Here is a 21,920-nt window from a genome sequence, read left to right on the forward strand (position 1 = left end):
ATGGGAAAAAAGCAAATTACTGCGGATGCTAGAATCTGAAACCAAAAGAGAAAATGCTGGAAAATCTCAACAGGTCTGGCAGCATCTGTAATGAGAGAAAAGAGCTGATGTTTTGAGTCCAGGTGATCCTTTGTCAAAGCCCTGAATTAATTATTCATCTGGGGGTTTTGCGCCACTTTCCGTAACGACGCAGACTTGAATACATGCGCCCGCCATCATATCCGGATACCAAATTTAAAAAGCACCCAACTCTCACAAAGTCAAACACTGATGAAGACTGCTGTCCTTATACATGAACCAACCCCCACCGACACATATCAACAACATCCCTGACACAGCTCAGCAACCTCCCATGCAACACAGCTCTGCAACCCACCCCCACCACATACATCAGCATCCACACTCCCAACAGATCTTAGCAACCAACCTTCATGACACAGCTCAGCACCCCCCCCACCGCCCCCCCCATTGGACACAACTCAGCAACCTCCCATGCAACAGAGTTCTGCAACCCACCCCCCCCCCCACCCCCATACAGATCAGCATCCGCGCTTCCAACAGATCTTAGCAACCCACCCCCACAACACAGCTCAGCAACTCAACCCATCCGCATGACACAGCTCAGCAACTCATCCCCACTAAACAGCTCAGCAATCCGTTTCCCCCGTCCACAGCTCAGCGACCCCCAACACGTCTTCAGTTCATGATGAAAAAGAGGGCATGGCTCCACTGTAGTTAGGCTTTGTCTCTAGACCTCCTAACTCTGCTCATTGCTAGATTCAACTGGAGCTGAGGCTGGAAGGTCCTATCATTCCAGTGTAGAATTGAAAGTGGGCAGTTTAATTTTCAGCCACTGTCTGGAAGATCTGGGCCATTATCTTTTTGCTCTTATACTTTGTGGCCAGATTTACAGAACTAGTTCTTATTCAGTGGTTTTATCTGCTGGCACTATGTGCAAAATAATGTAATTAAAGCTCCGCATTTCTCTCACCCTCTACATTCATCAGCAGGTTTCCTTTGAGTTTACCTTCCTCTTCATTGTTTCTCTTCCTAAAATACATCACCTCACACTAGTGCAGCTCATTCTATTAGTCAATTTCTGCTGAAGTCTTTCACAGTCCCTTCTCACTGTTTTACAAACTTCTGACTTTTGTGTCATTAGCAAGTTTCAATATTGTTTTGCCTGTACATATTATATATGTCTATTATTATTTATAAAGATGTGGGTCATGGTGAACTTTATCCTTCTGTGTTACTAAAACACAGGAAGGTACTGAAAGCAGCTGAAGCATCAATTTGACAACTAAAAACATTTGTACCAATAAAGTGTAGTATAAGGGTCTAGCACATAAAGGGTTAATGTGGGACTGAGTCCAGTTCCGCCCACACAATGATGTAAGAGAGCACATGACGTGCATCCAGGGTCATGGACAGAGCCGTGTATACCAGCAAGCATGGACACAGCTCCTAGCTTGTACCCTTCACTCTACATTTGGAAATAGTTCTAAGAGTTAATAAAGACTTATGGTTAACCTATGGACAGCTACAAAGACTTTTTCAGAGCTACAGAGCTATAACCAACACCCTAAACATAAAGTGTCCATTAATCAAAAACTGTCCACAAAAGAGACGGCAGCAGACTATCAATTGTTGACTAAATACAAACGAAACCATCTCTCATTTTGGTGAGACAACGTGATAGAAGTAGGCTGTACTGCATGATTCATGACTTTCCAAATGATAGTCCGCATAATCTTGTTCTAGAAAAAGTCAAGCATTTTTGCTCATCCACTCCAAAAACTCTGTGTTTCCAGCATTCGTGCATCACCAGCTGAAGCTCCCCCACATTTGAGTGAATTGGCATAAACTTGCTATGTAATTATCACACTGGCAGTCGTACACCCACTAACAAGGTCAAGACCCCAAAGGTGTTTTTCGTTTAAACCTATTTTCTGGGTGTAAACATGTCAGACTAGAATTTACTGCGGCTGTTCAGATAAACTATATTGTCAACAGTGTTAAATATTATCATTTTACTCCTTATAGCTTTTATCACTTTCAAGATGTCACTTGGAAAAGCAGTAAAATAGTAACTTTTATCTAGGTATCATTCTTATTTTGCTTAAACCTCTGTCTTTACATTTAAATAATTGTATTAGATGTTTTTATAATCTCTTGAGGTTTATCATTTGCTAACAATAATTATTGTTACTAGGAATTTATGAAACCACAAGGCAGAGCTCATGATAATTTCATGGCATCTTTCTATTAGTTGTGGTAACTCAGGCAGCAGCACAATTATAGATTTTGTTCAAGCTAGGCTTGGAGAGGGCATTTTGAGACAAGGGGATCCTTGCCCGCGGCTAGGATTATCCAGTCCCGCTGCTGTGAACAGAGATTTGGCTGAGCACCAAATTCTCCATTCTCACTGGCAGCAGTGGCAAGCATGCGAGACCGGAGAATTCAGGCCTAGAATTATAGTCGTGATGGGAGGTTGAATTGGGATTTCACATGAAAAACAAACCATAGAACATTGGAGGGTGTGGGGAGAGAGGGGAAGAGGAGAGAGTGGAGGTGAGGAAGATAAGGTGAAGAAAGAAGGAGGAGAGAAAGAGAAAGGGAGAGAGAGGGAGGGAGAGAGAGAGAGAGGAGGCTGGAGAGGAAAAAAAGCAGCAGGAAAGTAAGGAAAGGAGGGAAGGGGAGAGATTATGGAAAAGGGCGAAAAGGGGTAGAAAGAAGAAAGGGGAAAAAGAAGCGAGGGGAAGGAGAGGCAAGTACTGGAGTTGGGAGGCAAGTGCAGACTAGAGAGGAAATTGCAGGAGAGAGAAGAAAGTGCAGGAAAGAGAAGAACGTGCGGGAGAGAAAAGAAAGTGTGGAAGAGAGAGGAAAGTGTGGGACAGAAAGTGCGGAGTGCGGGAGATAGAGGTAAGTGTGGGAGAGAGGAAAGTGCAGGATAGAGAGAAAAGTGCAGGATAAAAAGGAAAGTGTGGGAGATGAAGAAAGTGCGGGAGAGAGAAGGAAATGTTTGAGAGAGGAAATTGCAGGAGAGAAAGTGTGGGGTGCGGGGGAAAGAGGAAAAATGGGGAGAGGAGCGAGGGGGAAAGGAAGCAGGGAGAGGAAAAAGAGGGAGAGAAAGGATAGTGGAAGAGTGAAGAAAGTGGGAGAAGAGGTGTGGAGGGGAGGGAAGTCAGAGGAGGGGAAAGTAGGAGTGGAGAGAAGAGTAAAGAGGAGAGGGGTAGGGGCGAGAGGGGCAAGGAGGGAAGAAGTATGGGAGAGGGTGACTCAGGGAAGAGCGAGCGAAGGGTAGGGAAGAAAGGAAATACAGAAGAGAGAGAAAGGAAAGAAAGTAAGAAAAGGGGAAGGGAAAAGGAAAGCTATGAAGGGAATGGAAGAGAAGGGAATGAAGAGCACAGATGTTTATCAACATGGGCATGACCTGGATTGAATGGATGCGAGAAGAGAATTATCTCAATTTATAATGGCCATTACCAAGCTAGTTTATAATAAGCAATTTGCATTCTGTTATGTATAGCTCACATTCATCTGGATTTTTCCTCATTAATTCAAGACTACAGCTGATCATTTGGCTATTAAAGATGTTCATTCCATCTGTAGCACCTGAAAGACTGATTGTCCATTTAGCAAGCCTTTGTGGATTATTTCGTCAATGAAGGTGAACAAAAGAATGGTTTGAAAACAATGTTCAATATTTTTAACTCCTTGAAAAATGGTTTCGAAGGAGATGTAACAAATATTCTGCGAAGAATCTGATTTAAAAGCTTTGACACTGTTTCAATGGTGCTAACCTGAAAGATTCGATCAGAGTTCTGAGGCAGCGCTGCAGGTGAGTATGTAGGATCCATTTCCGTGAATTCTTCAGCAAAGTTGCTAACATCCAACTCATCCCTGATAACTGGTTTAAATGGAGCTTCGATGTTTTTGGCAGATAACTCATCCCAGTTTATTTTCTGCCAACATCAAAAACATATTGGAATAGGTTACTAACAAACAACTTGCATTTATATAGCTGTTTTAACACAGGATGGGATTTTCCGGCCGTTCTCACCAGCAGGATCTTCCAGTCTCACTGGTGGTAGAGGCTACGAACAACAGGAAGCCCTATTGGCAGCAGCGGGACTGAAAGATCCCTCATCCTGCTGCAACTCGGATTAAACTGAAAGCAGGAAAGACTCCTGTCCAGTGGCCAGCCTGGAAGGTTACCCTGTGCAGGCTGGTGCTAGGCAGGATGGAGCAATTCATAGAATAGAATTCCTATAGTGCAGGAGGAGACCATTTGGCCCATCGAGCTTGCACCGACAACAATCCCATCAAGGCCTATCCCCGCAACCCCACATATTTACCCTGCTAATCCCCCTGACACGAATGGACAATTTAGCATGGCCAATCCACCTAACCCACACTGTGGAAGGAAACCAGAGCACCCGGAGGAAACCCACGCAGACACAAGGAGAGCGTGCAAACTCCACACAGACAGTGATCCAAGGCCGGAATTGAACCCGGGTCCCTGGCGCCGTGAGGCAGCAGTGCTAACCACTGTGCCATCGTGCTGCCCTAAATTCCTCCTTAACTGGCTCCCTGGATCCACTGGAGAACCCCCTCGGGTTCACCTTATCCCAGGGCCACTTCAAATCCAGACCCCACCCCACTCCTGACTCCCAAATACATACGAAGTTCTGATCCATCACCGAACCTCTCCTCAAGTCCCGAATGCTTTTGATTGGCAGCTCTCTGAGATGGGACTAATCTCAAAATCCCGCCGACAGCCTTTAAATGGCTGTGGGGCAGCCATTGCTCCCCTGACCTTGTAGCCAGGTGGGGGGTGGGTGGGCACAATGGCACCTCATATCATTCATCCTCAAGTGGATGAAAAAGAGAACACCAGTCTAAGGAGAGTGGGTGGTGTTCTCCCAATATTCAAGTCAACATTTAGTCCCCAAATCAACACAAAAATAATTATCAATTACCTCATTGCTGTTTGAGGGACCTTGCTGTGTACATAATGGTTGCCACATTTGCCAACAAACCAATGGTAACTATATTTCAAAAACTAACTCATTGGCTGTGAAGCACATTCAGACATCCTGAGGATGTCAAAGACACTAAATAAAGGCAAGTTTTTATTTTATCTTTGCAGACTAATAACTGTTGCAACCCCACAGAACATCCAAATTCTGCTATGCAGTCGTAAAATCAGTCCAGAAATTATGAGTAGGTAAACACCAGTTCTAATTCATGGATTCAGGAAGTATTAAATGTATTTAAGTTAAAAATATCAACGATCAACAAATAAATCATCAATTTGATAAAATAAAGCAGTGTAAGTCAGATTTAGTTGCCAATAGCTGTTGAGACTCTGTTATCTTTCAAATGCAGTAACTTCCTGGTTTAGGAAGCAATGTCTAAATGTAGAGTGCTGAGTTCCTAATCAACACCTTTAAATTTAACTTGAAAAGGTAGCAGTGCTTGCTCTAGTGAACTGGGGAGACTCAAATGTAATAACTGGCCAACTTGGCAGGGAGCTGCCTTCGCTGGGACCCATGCAGTCTGAACCTATTGCTTGAAGATAGGGGACTGAGGTTCCTGGGAGCAGAATGGAGGAAATCCTCCAAAGCCATATTGGCCCAATGATTGAGGGAAAGTCACCCTCCCAATTCATGTTGCGCCAATGGCAAAATCTTAGTCTTAGATAACAATGCCACTTCATTTAGGACCTCTTCACGCAAGTGGCACTCTGAAGAAGATATGTGGGTCAGATGTATGTCCTGAAATGGAATAACTAAACCTGGGGCAGGATTCTCTGGCCGCACGCACCACAAGACCAGATATTCCTGCCCGAGCTCAACGGACCTTTGAATGGTCTGCCAAATTTTGGCCCTAGTTTTTATCTGGCCTAACCTATTACATATAAACATGCTTTCACTGACAGCTATCGAAAAGACCACAATTCAGTATTAATAACATTCTACTTTCCTCACCTGGAAGAAGGGGTGAGACTTAATTTCATCAGCACCTCCTGGACCAGAACCCAATCTTTTCTTAGGATCTTTAACCAGGAGCTGCTTCATCACATCTTTGGCCAAAGGACCAATTTCTGGAGGATATGGAGGATCACTTTTCAGAATTCTCCTGAAGGGGGAAGAAAGGTTGTTCAATTGTTAAACTTTGACATGGGTCTATTTCACTCAGTAAGCTTCATGTTGGATTGAGTAAAATGTACCTAGTGGGGTAGCCACCTCAGTGCCATTTATTTATATAAATAACATGGATTCAAATACTCAATACAAAGTGATGAAATTTACAAAGAATACCAATCAGATTGGGGAAATGGGAGAGGCATCCCAGAAATTACAAAATGAGCTGGAAAAACTGGTATGCGTACAGAGCAATGAATGGAAGATGAAGTTTAAGACAGACACACCTAGGAAGGAGACATAGATGACATATACACCAAAAACTGAGTTTAAATAACTAAAGATAAAGTTGAAAAAAATTGGAGCTCTTCAGAAACTGGAGCTTTGCAACCTAAAAAAGAGGTTTCTGACTTGTGATCTGAATGGTATATGAAATTTTTTGACACTTGAGGAAAAAGTAAACATGATCATACTTTGAATGAAATCCTGGAGTAGTAAAGGAGGCACAAAATTAAAACTGGTCAATGGTAATTCGATGACTGATATCAGGAAATTCCTCTTCATACAAAGACTGACCAACACAGGATTTCCAGATAGGAATAGTAGAGATGAAAATCATGGAATCATATAGGGAATTATTGGATGCTTCAATAGGATAACTCTAGGATTACATTCATCTTAACAGCACAGGCACTGGCACAGGCCATTTGGTGCAACTGTTCTATGACATTGATCATGGTCCATACAAGCCTGCTCGTACCCTATTTCATCTAACCCTGTCTTTTTGAATGGAGGAACTAGGGTGGACCAAATGGCCTTTTTAGCCTGTAATTATCTGGTGATAATTCATCTAGCAACAGTAATCGCACCCCTTACTTTGAAATTTCAGTTTGTGAATTCCTCTCTCCATCAACAGTAAATGGTGATGCTCCAGTTTTCAGTTCATACATCAGGACTCCAAGGCTCCACCAATCTACAGCCTGAACAAAGAAGAGGGCTAGTGTTAAGTTACAAAAAGACTACATCGTACAGTCGGATCTGCTACTGCATTCACTTGTATGTTGTTAAGAAAAAAAAACGAAATTATACAGATAGAGGAAATTCTTGGCTGTAGCCTTTAATTTGATTCTTTGTTGAACAATAAAAATACTGTGCAGCATTTACAACTTGTTGTTAACTAAAAGCTGCCTTGCTTAACAAAGTTTATTTATTTATTAGTCACAAGTAAGGCTTACATTAACAGTGCAATGAAGTTACTGTGAAATTCCCCTAGTCGCCACGCTCCGGCGCCTGTTCGGGTCAATGCACCCTAACCAGCGTGTCTTTCAGGCTGTGGGAGGAAACCAGAGCACCCAGAGGAAACCCACGCAGACACGGGAAGGATGTGCAAACTCCACACAGACAGTGACCTAAGCCGGGAATCGAACCCGGGTCCCTGGTGATGTGAGGCAGCAGTGCAAACCACTGTGCCGCCCAATGATATTCGCGTTACAGGTATGGCTCTAATGTACAAAACACTACAGCACAGCTCCAATGTTAAAAACATAAAGAGGAAAGTCTCAACTCTGGAGAATTAAATTTATGTCAAGTTATTCATACTAAAACTGTCTCCCTCAGGGTGGGGAAAGGGAAGAGACGAGGCCAGTTTTCTAATGTTAACAAGGTAATTTGAAGAAGGAGGTGGTCTCCCCAAACTTAAATCATTGAGGGAGGAACAACATCAAAACATCAGTAAGTGGATTAATCTACTCCCACAATGGGAATGCTGATGGAGGAAGAGAAAACTCCTGTGGATGTGGAGGAGACAAGAACAAAGCACATAAGGGGAAAACTGCAAGAAGATAAAAATTGCAGCAATTAAAATAATGCACAATATCTAACAGGCTACTGGTAAATACAGATGTAAGTTCACTGCTGAGCTAACTTAAAGTGACTAAGTGAAAAATGAGTTGTGTATAGAACTCTCAATAATAACATGTAACCACTATTAGCCTGGAAACAATCCAGTTTACAGACTTGCATGTATACTCACGAATTCCTTGTCCACAAGTTGTAACTCTTGTAGTCAACATCTGAATCATGTTTTTAAACAATTAACATTAGAACAGTCTACGTAAATGTCTATAACGGCAACTTCCGATGTAAACAGTTGTTTGTCATGGTTTCTTAATGAACTAGTCAAACTGTTCAGTGATCTTTGAGAAGGTTTTGCCAGCTTGCATCAGTAGATTCCTGAACAGGCACCAAGGGATGTCTGCCTCCCTTGTGAGGATTTCTGAGTTTCTCAGTGTTTTCTTTCAACCAAGAGGCTTTCAAACAACCACAGGGGAGTACATTCTCAAAGATTCCCTTCAGACAGGTCTCATTGACAATATTAATAAACATTTCCATTATAAAGTGCTCATTTAGGCCAGACCCGTGATTAGCAGCAGCTGCAGTTCCTTTGTTTCTCTTTCTGATTGTCAACAATGATTGTTTATGGAATAGATTTCTTGTTCATTAATTGAAAAGTTAAACATTAAATTAAAAAATCTTCTGAACCAATTTGGAGTTAATGCATTTCTTAATTAAAGACTGTGAGACTGTGTAAAGAATTAACTTCTAAGCCTTTTTTATTGATTCACAGGATGTAAACTTCATGCGATGTAAACCTCAAGGCCAGCATTTATTGCCCAGCCCGAATTGTCTTTGAAATGTTGGTGGTGAGCCACCTTCCTGAACCTCTGCAGTTCAATGTCTGTATGTCCATTGTAGGAAGGGAGTTCCAAGATTTTGATCTGGCGATAGTGCAGGCATGGTAATATACAGATTTTTCCAAATCAAGATGGTATATGACTTGGGGGAAAACTGCAGGTAGTGACATTGCAATACATCTGCTACCCTTGTCCTGCTAAGTGGTAGAGGTCACGAGGTTTACAATGCTACGGATATGAAGTGTGAAAACCGTTCTGAAGCACAGACATTACAGTGTAACTATACTGACTATTTGCACCCACTACGGATTCCAGACAAATTACTTGTGAGAGAGTGCAGACTTTGGCAATGATCAAATACCTTATCGTGTCCTGCATCTCCACCTTGAACAATTTCTGGGGCCATGTACTCTATGGTTCCACAAAAGGAATACGCTCGTTCATTCTGGAGTTTAAAAAAAAGCAAAAAATTAAAATCAGAACCACAGCACCTGTTTAAAATCAAAACACCATTTTAAAACATGATCAGAATATTTTTTCATAACAGAACATGCTGGAGAAGCAATTAGAGGATCTCAGCCACAGCTCATGGCTGTAAAATTCTTCTTCCTCCTCGAATGCGAGATGAACAATATGCTTTAAATCTTAAGCACCTCAGCTATGGGGTACAAGATCTCTGGTGCGGAGAAATAGATTCCTATTCTTTTCCTGGATTTGTAACCATACATGCTTCATTCTTGGTTCATGAAATAAAGTTCAAGACATTCTGTGGTTTTTCCAGACTGGATGTTAATAAAACCAACAAACTTAATCTCATATCTACACCATTTGTGAAGCACAAAAGAATGACCGTATGTTGAGGATATCATAAAGCATTGAGCATTAACTTCATGTATGTGTCAGGGTTTAGCATCCACAATTTCAATGGGGCATATTTAATTTGTTCAGTTTCCTTCCTTCATCGCTGCAAACATTAGTTCTTTCCCTCCCCCCATTGCACTGTAACACCCTTCAAAACCTCCAGTTTGAACTCCAGATCAAATAATTCTCTGATTGTTTTAGAACTGCTGGCACTGATACAGAGAAAGGTCCAATCCCTGGAGTCACCTGTATCAAGGTGTGTCAGAGAATCCAGAAAAAGGAGTCACTGTTTAAAAATAAAGGTTTGCTCTTTTAAGTGAGCGAGGAGAAGAAACCTTTTCCCTCAGAGGGTTGTAAGTCTCTGAAACTCTCTTCCACAAATCAAAGAAGTTTTAGGGCAGAGCTAGATAGATTCTTGAGAAACAAGAGGGTGAAAGGTTAGCGGGTAGACAGGATTTGGGATGAAGTCACAATCACATCAGTCATGATCTTATTGAATGGCAGAGTAGGCTCAAGGGGCTGAGTGACCTACTCCTGCTCCTAACTCAAATGTTTGTATGTTCCAATTCTTCAGTGATCACTAATTATGAAGAAACCCCTACAATTATGATACATTAGCTTCAAGTTCACCAAGAAAAACACCACCCATGTTGACTGCAAGACTAGCAACTAATTTGACTCGCCTGCGTTCATCAGTTCAAGGCAACAGTTCCAGTTATGGCAGCACCATGATACAGAAATGAGTACTGGGAACTGCAGAACTTTCAGGTCAAATAATAAGTGCGAGGAACAGGAATGCTGCCAATTGTCCCCTCATAACCCCTTGTACCATAGTAAATTACACACCCACTGGTGTCATATTTTTCCAGAAACCCACACCACTCAGTTCCAGTCTCTAGTCACTGGAGGTAGGGACCAAATCCTGGTCTGAAGACCAAGCAGTATCACTGATGGTCTTTGGGCAGTGACAGAATGGCAACAAATTAAGGCCAGCTCATTGGAACTTAGGCAAGCTCACTGCAAGTGAAATCTCGAAATGAAAACTCTAAGTTCATTCCACATCATTCTTGATGATGTGCCGCAAGTCCCTCCTTTTCTAGCTATTCATCCATCCAGATAAAAAGAGAAATCTTAACAAACTTTATACAGCACCAAGCCATGCCTGTACAAAATGTATTAAAACAGAAGAATGCCACATTCCAAAACCATTTCATTGACTTGAGTAAAGGCGTTACAGACATATATAAACATAGGGATCATTACTTGTGGGGTTAAGAACTGATGATCTCTCTAGGGTGTAACTCCAGGACACAGAAAAAGCAAGAAAGGCATGTGTTGGTGCAAGGCCAGTTATCTTACAAAGGAATTCACCATGTGATTTTCCTCAGTTGGCCTCTGGTTTGCAATTCTTCAGCTGCAGAGAATACACAAGTGAAGAAGAATATTTTGTCAAAAAAAACATATTCTTGTATTGCTTAACTTGTTTATTTGGTCACGACTGCATTAAAAAGTTTCATAATTTCATAGATACATATTGTAAAGACAACTGTGGCTAATAAACTGTGGTTTATAAGGGTGTTTGAACTATAACTAAGTGTTGTTTTCTAAGGAAATACTAAACCTCAGAAAGATGTAAGCCACATTATCTACAGTTACCATCTAGAAGGGACAGGAAGCTACCTTATCACCAGTCAACAGCAAAGAAAAGGGGAAAGAAAGAAAACACATCAAAATAAAAAAAGCTGTTAAATGGAATCCAGTTTTATGTGCATGGGCATGATTTGGTTAAAGTAGTTTTGCAAATAGGCTATAATCTACCTCACATTTTGATTGTTGAATCAGGTTTGTAAAGTGGATTATTTTTCTAAAGACCAACACATTTATACTTTGGGAAATTAAGCTTTGCAACCATAAAACTTTTTCCTGGATAAACAAGATGTTTTGGTACCTTCTTTGCCATCATCACAGACTGTGGCAACAACTTAATTTTATTGCGGTCATCTCTCTCTACCGAATGTCACTTTTCCTCTCTTGTCCTTCAGTTTAATTCCTAGCTCCATGCATGAGTGAATACATGATTAAGCGGATTACCAGGTCTTCCCAGTGCTTCTTTTGGCTATTTTGCTTCAGTTCAAATAAATCAGTTTAATTTAAAGCTTTCTATTTTGCTTTAAATAAAAATGTTCAATTGTAGGAAAAAGTAAAGAAGTTACAGCATTTTAATGTCATCACTGGCAAGGTCAATCCAGTGTCATTTAACAGAATATGTATTGTGTTGTTGAGTTAAGTAAAACATTTTTCAATGGACAAAACATCATAATTACAAAGTAAACATGAAAAAATGAGAAATAAGTAGCTTTGGTATTCAGGCTATGCGCAGTTATCTATTTAAAACTAAAACAAGAAATACGATTTAAGATTAGTGAGGTATTAAATGTTTTGACTCTACCCCTGGGTACAGAAAAAATATTTAATAAAGATAAATGATCTCCTATCTCCTAATGCTGGCTTGTTTAACCTTTTTGTGTTGGGCGGGGGAGGGGGGAGCACATTTCAATTTTTTTCTCACTCAAGGGCCTGATGAGTAAGGTTCGGAAGATAAGGTTTAGCCCATTAAACATGAATTAGAAAAATGCTGAGGTATGAAAAGAAACAACTTGCTGAGCAAAAGAAGCCAAAACCACAAACTGATGATTTAAAATACAATGAGCAATACCTAAGGAGAGAGAGAGATTGCAGGACGTGTGGGGCTATGTTTCTGCTCCACTTTCTTCCCACTCTTGTGACTTGCCTTCCAGCTCTTGCTGTATTCCCTGCTCCTGTCACACGCCCCCAGCCCTCCCTGCTTTCTGCTGGCTCTCACAGCACAGCTGCATTCAGGCCTTGATCCAGATCTCTTCCCCACTCATCGTTCCCCACTCTCCTGAGGGTGGGTGGATGAGTGAAGGATGAGTGTGCGTGTGTGTGAGTGTGTTGTGTCCAGCTCAGTTCCAGTCTTGGGCGCTCACCCACTCATCCTCGCCTACTGTGAGAGTGGGTGAGATTGTGTGATGGTGTGAGGATGAATGAGAACCCTGAGACTAGGAGTGAGCCAGACATACACTCACCTTTCCCTCTCACCCCTCATACTCACATACACAACCCCTCCCACTCACCTCTCATACTCACACACACACCCTTCCCTCTCACCCTCATACATACACACACCTCTCTCACTCACCACTCACACACACACACTCCTCACACTCACCCCTCCCTCTCTTACACATGCACATACACACACATTCAGCCCTCTCACTCACACAAACACACACATGCAAACACATACACTCCTCTCACACGCGTTTATAATTAGCATTATAAGAATGGTCAGTCGGGTGTCTGGATTGGATGTTTATAGTAAAAGTGATGTCCGTAATCCATATTGTGTTCAACACTCCAGTTTTGCGAAGACAATTTGAATTGTGCTGTAACAGAATCTTAGTTAAAAATTCACCTATTGCATTGTTCAGGGCACTGTCTGTGTGTAAAGCACCCACCCTACCACCCACACCGACACCCTCACCCCCACTCACCTTCACTTATCTACCCACCCTCAGGAGAGTGGGGAACGATGAGTGGGGAAGAGATCTGGATCAAGGCCTGAATGCAGCTGTGTTGTGAGAACCAGCAGAAAGCGGGGAGAGCTGAGGGAGTGTGACAGGAGCTGGTGGAAACTCGGGTAAGACTAGAGGAAAGTGGGGAGAGCCGGAGGAAAGTGGGGAGAGCCGGGGGAAAGCAGTGAGAGCCAGAGGAATAAAGCAAGAGCTGGAAGGAAAGTCGCAGGGGTGGGGAGAAAGTGGAGTGGAAAAGTGGCTCCACACGTACTTGAAATCTCTCTCTCCCCACAAATTTGCAGCCGCCAGTGTTCGCTGCCAATTAAAGTCTGTTTTTCTCTCTGGAGTAGAAGTAGCCCCTTGCAGAAATGTTCAATTTCAATGTCTTATTGACATTTTGATCAGTGGCTCTGGGGGGCATATAGAGGGGCTTGCGGCCGCCACCAGTTAGACAAACCTGTCCTAATACGTTACAATCTTTTGAAGGTTTCTTGTGCACTACAGAATCGGTTTGCCTGAGGCTTGGGAATCTTCTCTTTCTGAAACTCCATTCTTTGTTAGTTCAGTCAAATTTATTTAAATAAACTCCACTGTTGCAGCTTCAGGTATAAATCAACATTACTCAAGGCTGGGCTCACAACAAAATAGATTTTCCGAGCTAAATTCACTTCACCAAACTGAAATCACTGGGTGAGATTCTCCATGTTGTGCTTTGCCATCTTTCAGTTTCTCTGACTGCAATAGACAATTAAAATAAAAGGAGGAATTTAGGTCACAACTGATTTTAGAGCAGGTTTAGTTTAAAAACGTAACCTATTTTGATGTAGGTCAATCCTAAAAATAAACACATGTCATATATTTAAGGAGGTTTTCAATCTGTGTCACTCCTTGGATTATATGAAAGTCTTTTTTAAGCATGTTCCTAAATTGGCACCACTGCAGTTTTCTCAATTCAGGTTACCCTACTTTTCTTTAGATTAGACTTGGAGCTGCAATGTCAGTCATGTGAAAACCTTCAAATGAGACTTTAACTAAGGTCATGTCTGCCTGTCACCGTGAAATCTGCTATTTTCAAAAAAAGGGCAAAATAGGGTGTGAGCTATTGTTTGCATTAATTTTCAAAGGCAGGGTGTCTTGAGGCTGAATTCACTGACTAAAAGAGAAACCAATGCTTCAGCAAGTGGTCAAAGCGGGCAGTTGATTGGGGAATTGTGTGTGTGGGACGGGGAAGAGAAAAAACTGAAGACTGGGGTTTGGCAGAGATAGTGAAAATAATGGGCGGCACGGTGTCACAATGGTTAGCACTGCTGCCTCACAGCGCCAGGGAACTAGGTTCGATTCCCGGCTTGGGTCACTGTCTGTGTGGAGTGTGCACGTTCTCCCCGTATCTGCGTGGGTTTCCTCCCACATTCTGAAAGACGTGCTGGTCAGGTGCATTGACCCGAACAGGCACCAGTGTGTGGCGACTAGGAGAATTTCACTGTAACTTCATTGCAATGTTAATGTAAGCCTTAGTTGTGACTAATAAATTAACTTTAACTTACTGCCACTGTTTCAGTTACTGAACCAGAGCTGGCCATACAATGTACCGGACCACCGGAAATGATCAAATGATGGTTACTCTGGCGAACCTATGCCATCAGGACAATCATGAGCCAGCACAGGAAACAGGCCCTTCGGCCGAGCTAAGACAGTTTGTAGAAGCATGTCCTTTTGGTAATGGCCGTATCTGTGGAACCCAGGTGGAGTAAAGCTGTTTTGGAGGCAACTTGGTGACCAAATGCTACGTGAAGAAAAGGAGCTGAACTCTACCTCAGAAAGACAGAGATGTGAAAGACTTTGGGGTGAATTTTCCCGTTCCGCCCGTCACGGGGATCGTAGTAGGTGAGGGGTGAACCATGGAAAGGTCCACAGGTGTGATTTTTCGGTTTTGGGGCAAGCATGGCCAAAACATCCCGCCCTTTGTGGCTGCAAACGGTGCCACATGTACTAAGGGGGATGGCCAGTTAGTACGTGAGATCTAACTTTGTTTTATTGACAATTTGAAGTGTCATTTACAGTTTCTACAGATAATTTGCCTGTTAATTCACACTTAATTTATGTTCATATTAATTGTTTAAGCTAAAGTTTTTAAAAGTGAAGACACGTCCTTGGGTTTCTTCCATTGGGGGTCACTTGGCAGTTTTGGTTTTTGGTCTCCATGGGGATCATGCCATTGTTCACATGGACATTTAAGTATAATGGGAAGGTATTCTGGGATGATTTCTCCATCCAAACCTTTCCTATAAAGCAGATATTACTCAGAAAAGTCTGTTCACAATGTGTATAGACTTTTATAGGCTTTGGATTCAAAAAACAGTTTCTAAATTTGTGAATGACACCAAGTTGGAGGGATGGTCAATAGAAACATAGGAGACAGGAGCAGGAGGAGGCCATTTGGCCCTTTGAGCCTGCTCCGCCATTCATTACGATCATGGCTGATCATCCAACTCAATAGCCTAATCCTGCTTTTTCCCTATAACCTTTGATCCCATTTGCCCCAAGAGCCGCCTCTTGAATACGTTTCAACTACTTCCTGTGGTATTGAATTCCACAGGCTCACCACTCTTTGGGTGAAGAAATGTCTCCTCACCTCCATCCTGAATGGTCTACCCTGAATCCTCAGACTGTGACCCCTGGTTCTGGAGTCCCCCACCATCGGGAATATCCTCCCTGCGTCTCCCTTCACTACCATACTGACAAGGACTGCGACAATTTAAACAAAAAATCCATTCATGGAATTTGAGCATTGCTGACAAGGCCAGCATTTATTGCCTATCACTAATTGTCCTTAAGGAGGTGGTGCTGAGCCATCTTTTGAGCTGTGGTCCATGTGGTGTGGGTGCACTCAAAGTGCTGTTAGGAAGCTCAGGGATTTTGGATACTGGAGAAGGCTCAAAGGGTTGAATGACCCTTTGCTCCAATTTCTTATGTTCTGAGAACAGGATAGTCATGAAAGATAAAGATTGGTTGAAAGAAACAGCTGCTCTTTCAATTTGTGTAGATCAAAAGCGTACATCCTAAATCTGGAATAATGCACGAAAAAAACCATAAAACTTTTTTAACCACGTTTTTTGACATGTGCAGGCTTCTTCTACAAAGAAACTGTTACAGTTTTCCTAATGTCAAATTGATAAATGCACTGTGGAGCCTGGTACTAAGCCACAGAGGCCAGAAAACTGACATCAGCTGGTTGCTCTGAGCTGGGATAGCAGCAAAGATATTTAATAAGCCAGGGCAGGCTTCTTGTCAACATGATCTTTGTTAACATTATCCCGAATGGATTACTGGCTGAGACAAGGGTTGTGCTTGGCGCAGTGTATAAATTCCTGTAAATATTCCCTGTTCAACTCAGTTGTCCAAAAAAGTCACTGGAGTGAAAAATTGGGACAGACACACCTGCATAGGGAACTGTAACCCAAAGAAGCATATTACAGGGTGGGGGCAGATAGATAGCTGTCCCCACCAGGAGTGGAGTCAATGTGGAGCCGACTCACTCCACAGCCAGAATGTGCTGTGGATGGGCTACATTGGGGTAGTTTGGGAATACCGTCCCTCACTGGGGAGGAAATCCTGACCTCAGGGGCTGCTGGAAAGTCCATCAGTCCTGACAGCACAAAGAGTGCATTAGTGACACTGCCAGGACTGCAAGCAGGTCCAAGAAGGAGACTCATGGATCCCAAAAAAAGGTAAGTCTGGGGAATCGGGCAGGTTAGGGTGGGTGAGGTTGTGGGAGTGGCATGTTTTAGAGAGCAGGTGGGCAGAAGGTAAGCAGGGGTACGATCTTAGGGGGGGTTGCCCTCCGATGCATAAAGGGCACTCCAAAAAATTGTACCCCCTCCCTTTCTTCCCCCTTCAAAATGGCTTTTTTGAAAAGCAGCCTGTCCACTCCTGCCTGACTGCCCACACCAACCATGTTATGTAGTGTATTACTGGGGTTAATTTGCTTGTTAACAAACTGACCCTTGATTAATTATTTAAATATGTCAGATGGGTGCCAATTTCAGCACCTGACCATCCCGCCATATAATGGGGCAGAGCTCAGGGAGGGTGAGAAGGTAGCAGGGTGGGGCATCTGCCCAATTTTACATGCCATTGCCCCCGCTGAGAAGACGCATGGTGGGGGGCATGTCAAATGCAGCCCCCGGTCTGAGGCCATTTCCAGAACGATAATGGAAGAAAGAGTAAAGCATAAGGCTTTTAATGTCAACAGTGAAAGTAAATATTAAATGAAGATCACAAAGTAACCAGTTTTGAATAAAGAGGAATTATTACTGAGAGAAGCCGCTATGTCGCTTACTTATCAATAATTTACTAGCAGCGTTTCTGTGGTCAAAGTTCCTTGCACACATTCATTAAAGGCACTTTTACCTTATTCATGATAGCTAGCTTGCAGATCTCATCCACTTTCAATTATTACTAGGCTGACCACCGTACAACCTATGGCGACCGAGGTCCACTTTACCGGCAGATGGCCACCACTCCACCATCCTGTCATATACATTCAAACTGCTCAGTGTCTGCATACTTGCACTGAACATAGCGCAGCAATGTGAGTACAGTGACAGACAGGCCCAGTGTCGAATTTCCTCGGCCTGTTCATTGTATGCATCAAGTCATGACAAGACTGCAGATCTGTTTTATTTCAAATCATAAGGTTTGTTAACAATTTTCATGGGAATTTGTTTATCTGGTCTGTGTTGTGATCACCCAAAACTGGTTACTGTCGAATCATAGAATCACTGTACAGCTGGGAATAGTCAGATGGAATATGTACATTATCAGGATGAGGAGCTCCACCATCTGTGGCTCATAACTATGAAAATATGTGTCTATCAAGAAGCTTTGGCAAGCAGAAACTTTCTCATATCATTGTTTACAAGAGAATGCTGGAGACAAGTTGATCTGTACCAAACTAGCTGAGTTCTTTGATTTGGACAGAGTTAAGCAGTAGAGAGATGAATCATCTTGGACAGTGCTTCCAGATTGAGGAAGACTTGCTTCATCTCCGGTTTGATGGGTTCTGAGAAGGCTGATAAGTCCAATGTGTGATCTTCAGACTCTGCCACATACAGGGTAGATAGTGCTTGGAAGGTTGGGTTGATGGGCTGTTTGGAGGGTTGTGTGCTCCTTGACTTTATCTCTGCACGTTCCTGTGTTTGCTGCCTTACCGAATGAGCTTTCTCCATTTTGTTTGGTCACAAGTCAGCGTCCCCCATGAATAAATGGGTATGTCTGAGATCTCCAGTGATGCTTTAAGGACATCCCCAAGGAGTTTCTACTGTCCCCTGGGGGTCTCATGCCATGACCGAGTTCAGAGAAGGGCAATTGTTTCTGGTGTGTGTTGTCAGGCATACAAATGACATGTCCTGCCCAGCTGAGTTGGATTTGAGTAATTAGCACCTCGATGTTGGGCAAATTAGCTTGGGAGAGGACACTGACTGTTGAACCAGCTTTCTTGCCACTGATTTGGAGCACCTTTGGAGGATCTTTGGAGAATGAATAGTAACTGTTAACTATCTAGGCCCAGAAAGATGTCATTGTTTAATCATGAGATGGGATTACAGTTGATTCAGGACAGGTTCTGCTATAGTAGCCAGAGGATTAGAAATCGGATTACTGCCCAACTGCATTCAGAAGTGATTCGAATGTATGCTCCTAAGTTAGCAGGATCACACTGAGTTGATCCATCAATTTATTTAGTTAATGCAGACTGTTCTAAGGTGTTGGCTGCATCTCTGTAGGTCTAAAGAAGTCAGTCATTCCTTGTTCCAGTCCTACTTAGGCTCCCTCCCACAACTCCTTTTCTGGTACATTGATGACTATTGGTGCTGCCTTCGGGACCTGGAAAAAATAATTATTTTGCTTCCAATTTCTAGCTCTCACCTTCACATGGTCCATCTCCAAAACTTCCCTTCCCTTCCTTGACTTCTCTGTCTTCATCTCTGCTATCTATTAATCTCTGACTGTCTATTAATATTCATTACAAGCCCATTAACTGCCACAGGTATCTTGACTACAATTCCTCACACTCTGCTTCCTGTAAGGACTCCATCCATTCTCTATCTCCGTCACATCTGGAGATTCTTTTTAGGTTTGAAAGCTTTGTTGCATTTTTCTCAGTCTTCCAGCATTTTCATTTGTCTTTGCATTTTAATGAGGCTTTGGGTTTATATCCCTCTGTTGCCACCATGTTATAGGATGCTGGTTACATCTCGGTAGGTTTGATGAACTCTTCGCAGTTTTTAATCAGGTCAATTAGAACTCTTTATTAACAACTAGAGCTATTTACAAATATACCATAAAGGGGTACAAGCTATGAGTTTCCTCCATGTTTAGGTCTGCACACGGGTGTGTCCATCACGCCACTGACCCTGAATGCACAGGTCATGTGCTCTCTAACCTCACTGTGTGGTTGGTACCGTACTCAGTTCCACATTAACCCAAAATGTGCCAGAACCTGATACTGCACTGACTAACTGCAGGCAGCAGTCACAAGTCCAGAGACAGCTCCCTGTATGCTAGGGAAACGAGATTTGTCAGCTTAGAAGCTAAACACAAGTGCAGCAGCTGAATCAGATGGATAAGGGCTTTAAGCTATTGCTCATGTCCGCCCAAGAAAATTTCAGCATGTTCAGTCGTGAACCCATTTGGCAAAAGGAGCCCAGAACAGGCATTTGAACAGGCAGTGAGCCTAATACCAGTTTTCAGGAGAGTGTCCTCAACAACCTTTTAGGACTGAGGTGAGGAGAAATTTCTTCACCCAGAGGGTGGTGAATGTGTGGAATTCACTACCACGGAATGTAGTTGAGGCCAAAACGTTGTCTGATTTCAAGAAGAAATTAGGTATCGCCCTTGGGGCTAAAGCGATTAAGGGATATGGGAGGAGGGGGGGGGGTATCAGGATATTAAAATCAATGATCAACCATGATCAAAATGAATGGAGGAGCAGACTCAAATGGCCGAGTGGCCTACTCCTGCTTCTAGTTTCTATGTTTACATCAGTCACCCTGAGATATATGTTCACCACTCTCTTCCAGAACAGAGTGCATATATTGGACCTTGCAGATGCTATACAATTGCATTGCTGAGCCAGGGTATCTGACACTAACGCTAATTCACTGCTCTTGCTGCTATTTAATTATATATCTTAATATATATGATTCAAAGATTATAACCTGAGATTCACCGTCAGATTATTATTTGTTCAGCAATTGTTTCTAGGAACATAGAGATGGTTAACAGACTTTGTCCCCAATCCACGGCATGCTAATTTCTAGCTCTCTTTGCACAAAGGCCACGCTTCAGTTCACAGGAAATTTGAATTTTTGAATGTCATTATAGGCTCTGGTTCAAAGAATACCATTGTTCCAATACAGGTACTCTCCACATACTGTCTCAGTGCCAATAGAAAGTAGCGGGAGAGCACCTGAATTGTAACAATCCCTTGAACCAGAGCCTATTATGACACGAGAAGGCAGCAGAAGTATGTGTAAACTTCAGTAAATAGCACATGAAGGTCAAATTTACATCACTTTTTCTGTTTAAAAAAAGATTTACATTTACCCTTCCAAAGTACTTCACAATCTTGAATTAAGAATCTACAGATGACCATGAAACCATTGTCAATTGTCAGAAAAACCCACCTGGTTCACTAATGTCTTTTAGGGAAGGCAATCTGCCGTCCTTACCCGTCTGGCCTACATGTGACCCCACAGCCACAGTAATGTGGTTGACTCTCAGCTGCCCTCAGGGAACTAGGGATGGGCAATAAATGCTGGCCAGCCAGCGACATCCATGTCCCATCAATTAATTAAAAAAAAATCTCTGGACATTCTAAAGTGCTTTACAGCCAATGAAGCAACTTTGAAGAATGACTTTTGTGTGAACTGTTGCAATACAGGAAATGCAATGACCAATCTGGTGCGCAGCAAGCTCCCACAAACAACAGAGTGATAATGGTCAGATAATCTCTGTAATGAATTTGATTGTGGAGTAATCTTTGACCAGGACACTGGGAAGAACTCCCTTACTCTTCTCTGAAATAGTGCCATGAGATCGTTTAAGCCCACTTCCAAAAGTGCAGCATTCCCTCAGTACGAAACTGGAGAATCACCCTGGACTTTGTGCTACCATCCTTCGAGCGAATGTGCCACCACTGCCATGAATATATCAGAATCTCCTGAACCCCAACGGTAAAAGCCCCTTAATATTATACCGATGCCCATTCAAATTCATCCTTTTCATTAAAGCTGTCTTTTAGCAATTTTAAAACATAGATAATCCAAAACTGAAACTAAACTTTAGGTTTCTGCAAACAACGCAACTTTTAAAAAATCATTCATTCGTGGGATGTGGGGGACTCTGACTGGCCAGCATTTATTGCCCATCCCTAGTTGCCCTTGAACTGAGTGGCTTGCTAGGCCATTTCAGAGTCAACCACATTGCTGTGACTCTGGAGTCACATGTAGGCCAGGCCAGGTAAGGACGGCAGATTTCCTTCCCGAAAGGACATCAGTGAACCAGATGGGTTTTTATGACAATCGACAGTGGTCATCAGTTGACTTTTAATTCCGGAT

The 21,920-nt window shown here is 42.6% G+C and overlaps 1 protein-coding gene across 2 annotated transcripts in view; it reads right to left on the reverse strand.

The window, feature by feature from the left end:
- The window catches only part of LOC144507326 (ribosomal protein S6 kinase alpha-5), a 167,604-nt gene that overhangs the window by 34,063 nt on the left and 111,621 nt on the right, over positions 1-21,920 (reverse strand). For both annotated transcript variants that reach the window (XM_078234477.1, XM_078234479.1), the window contains exons 6-9: positions 9,207-9,290; positions 7,029-7,132; positions 5,997-6,147; positions 3,807-3,968 (exon numbers count right to left, since the gene is read on the reverse strand). In XM_078234477.1, the coding sequence (XP_078090603.1) occupies positions 3,807-3,968; positions 5,997-6,147; positions 7,029-7,132; positions 9,207-9,290 (501 nt within the window). The remainder of the gene's footprint in view (positions 1-3,806; positions 3,969-5,996; positions 6,148-7,028; positions 7,133-9,206; positions 9,291-21,920) is intronic.

This window comes from Mustelus asterias, chromosome 18 (genome assembly GCF_964213995.1).
Source record: "Mustelus asterias chromosome 18, sMusAst1.hap1.1, whole genome shotgun sequence".
In the NCBI taxonomy this organism is placed as follows: domain Eukaryota; kingdom Metazoa; phylum Chordata; class Chondrichthyes; order Carcharhiniformes; family Triakidae; genus Mustelus; species Mustelus asterias.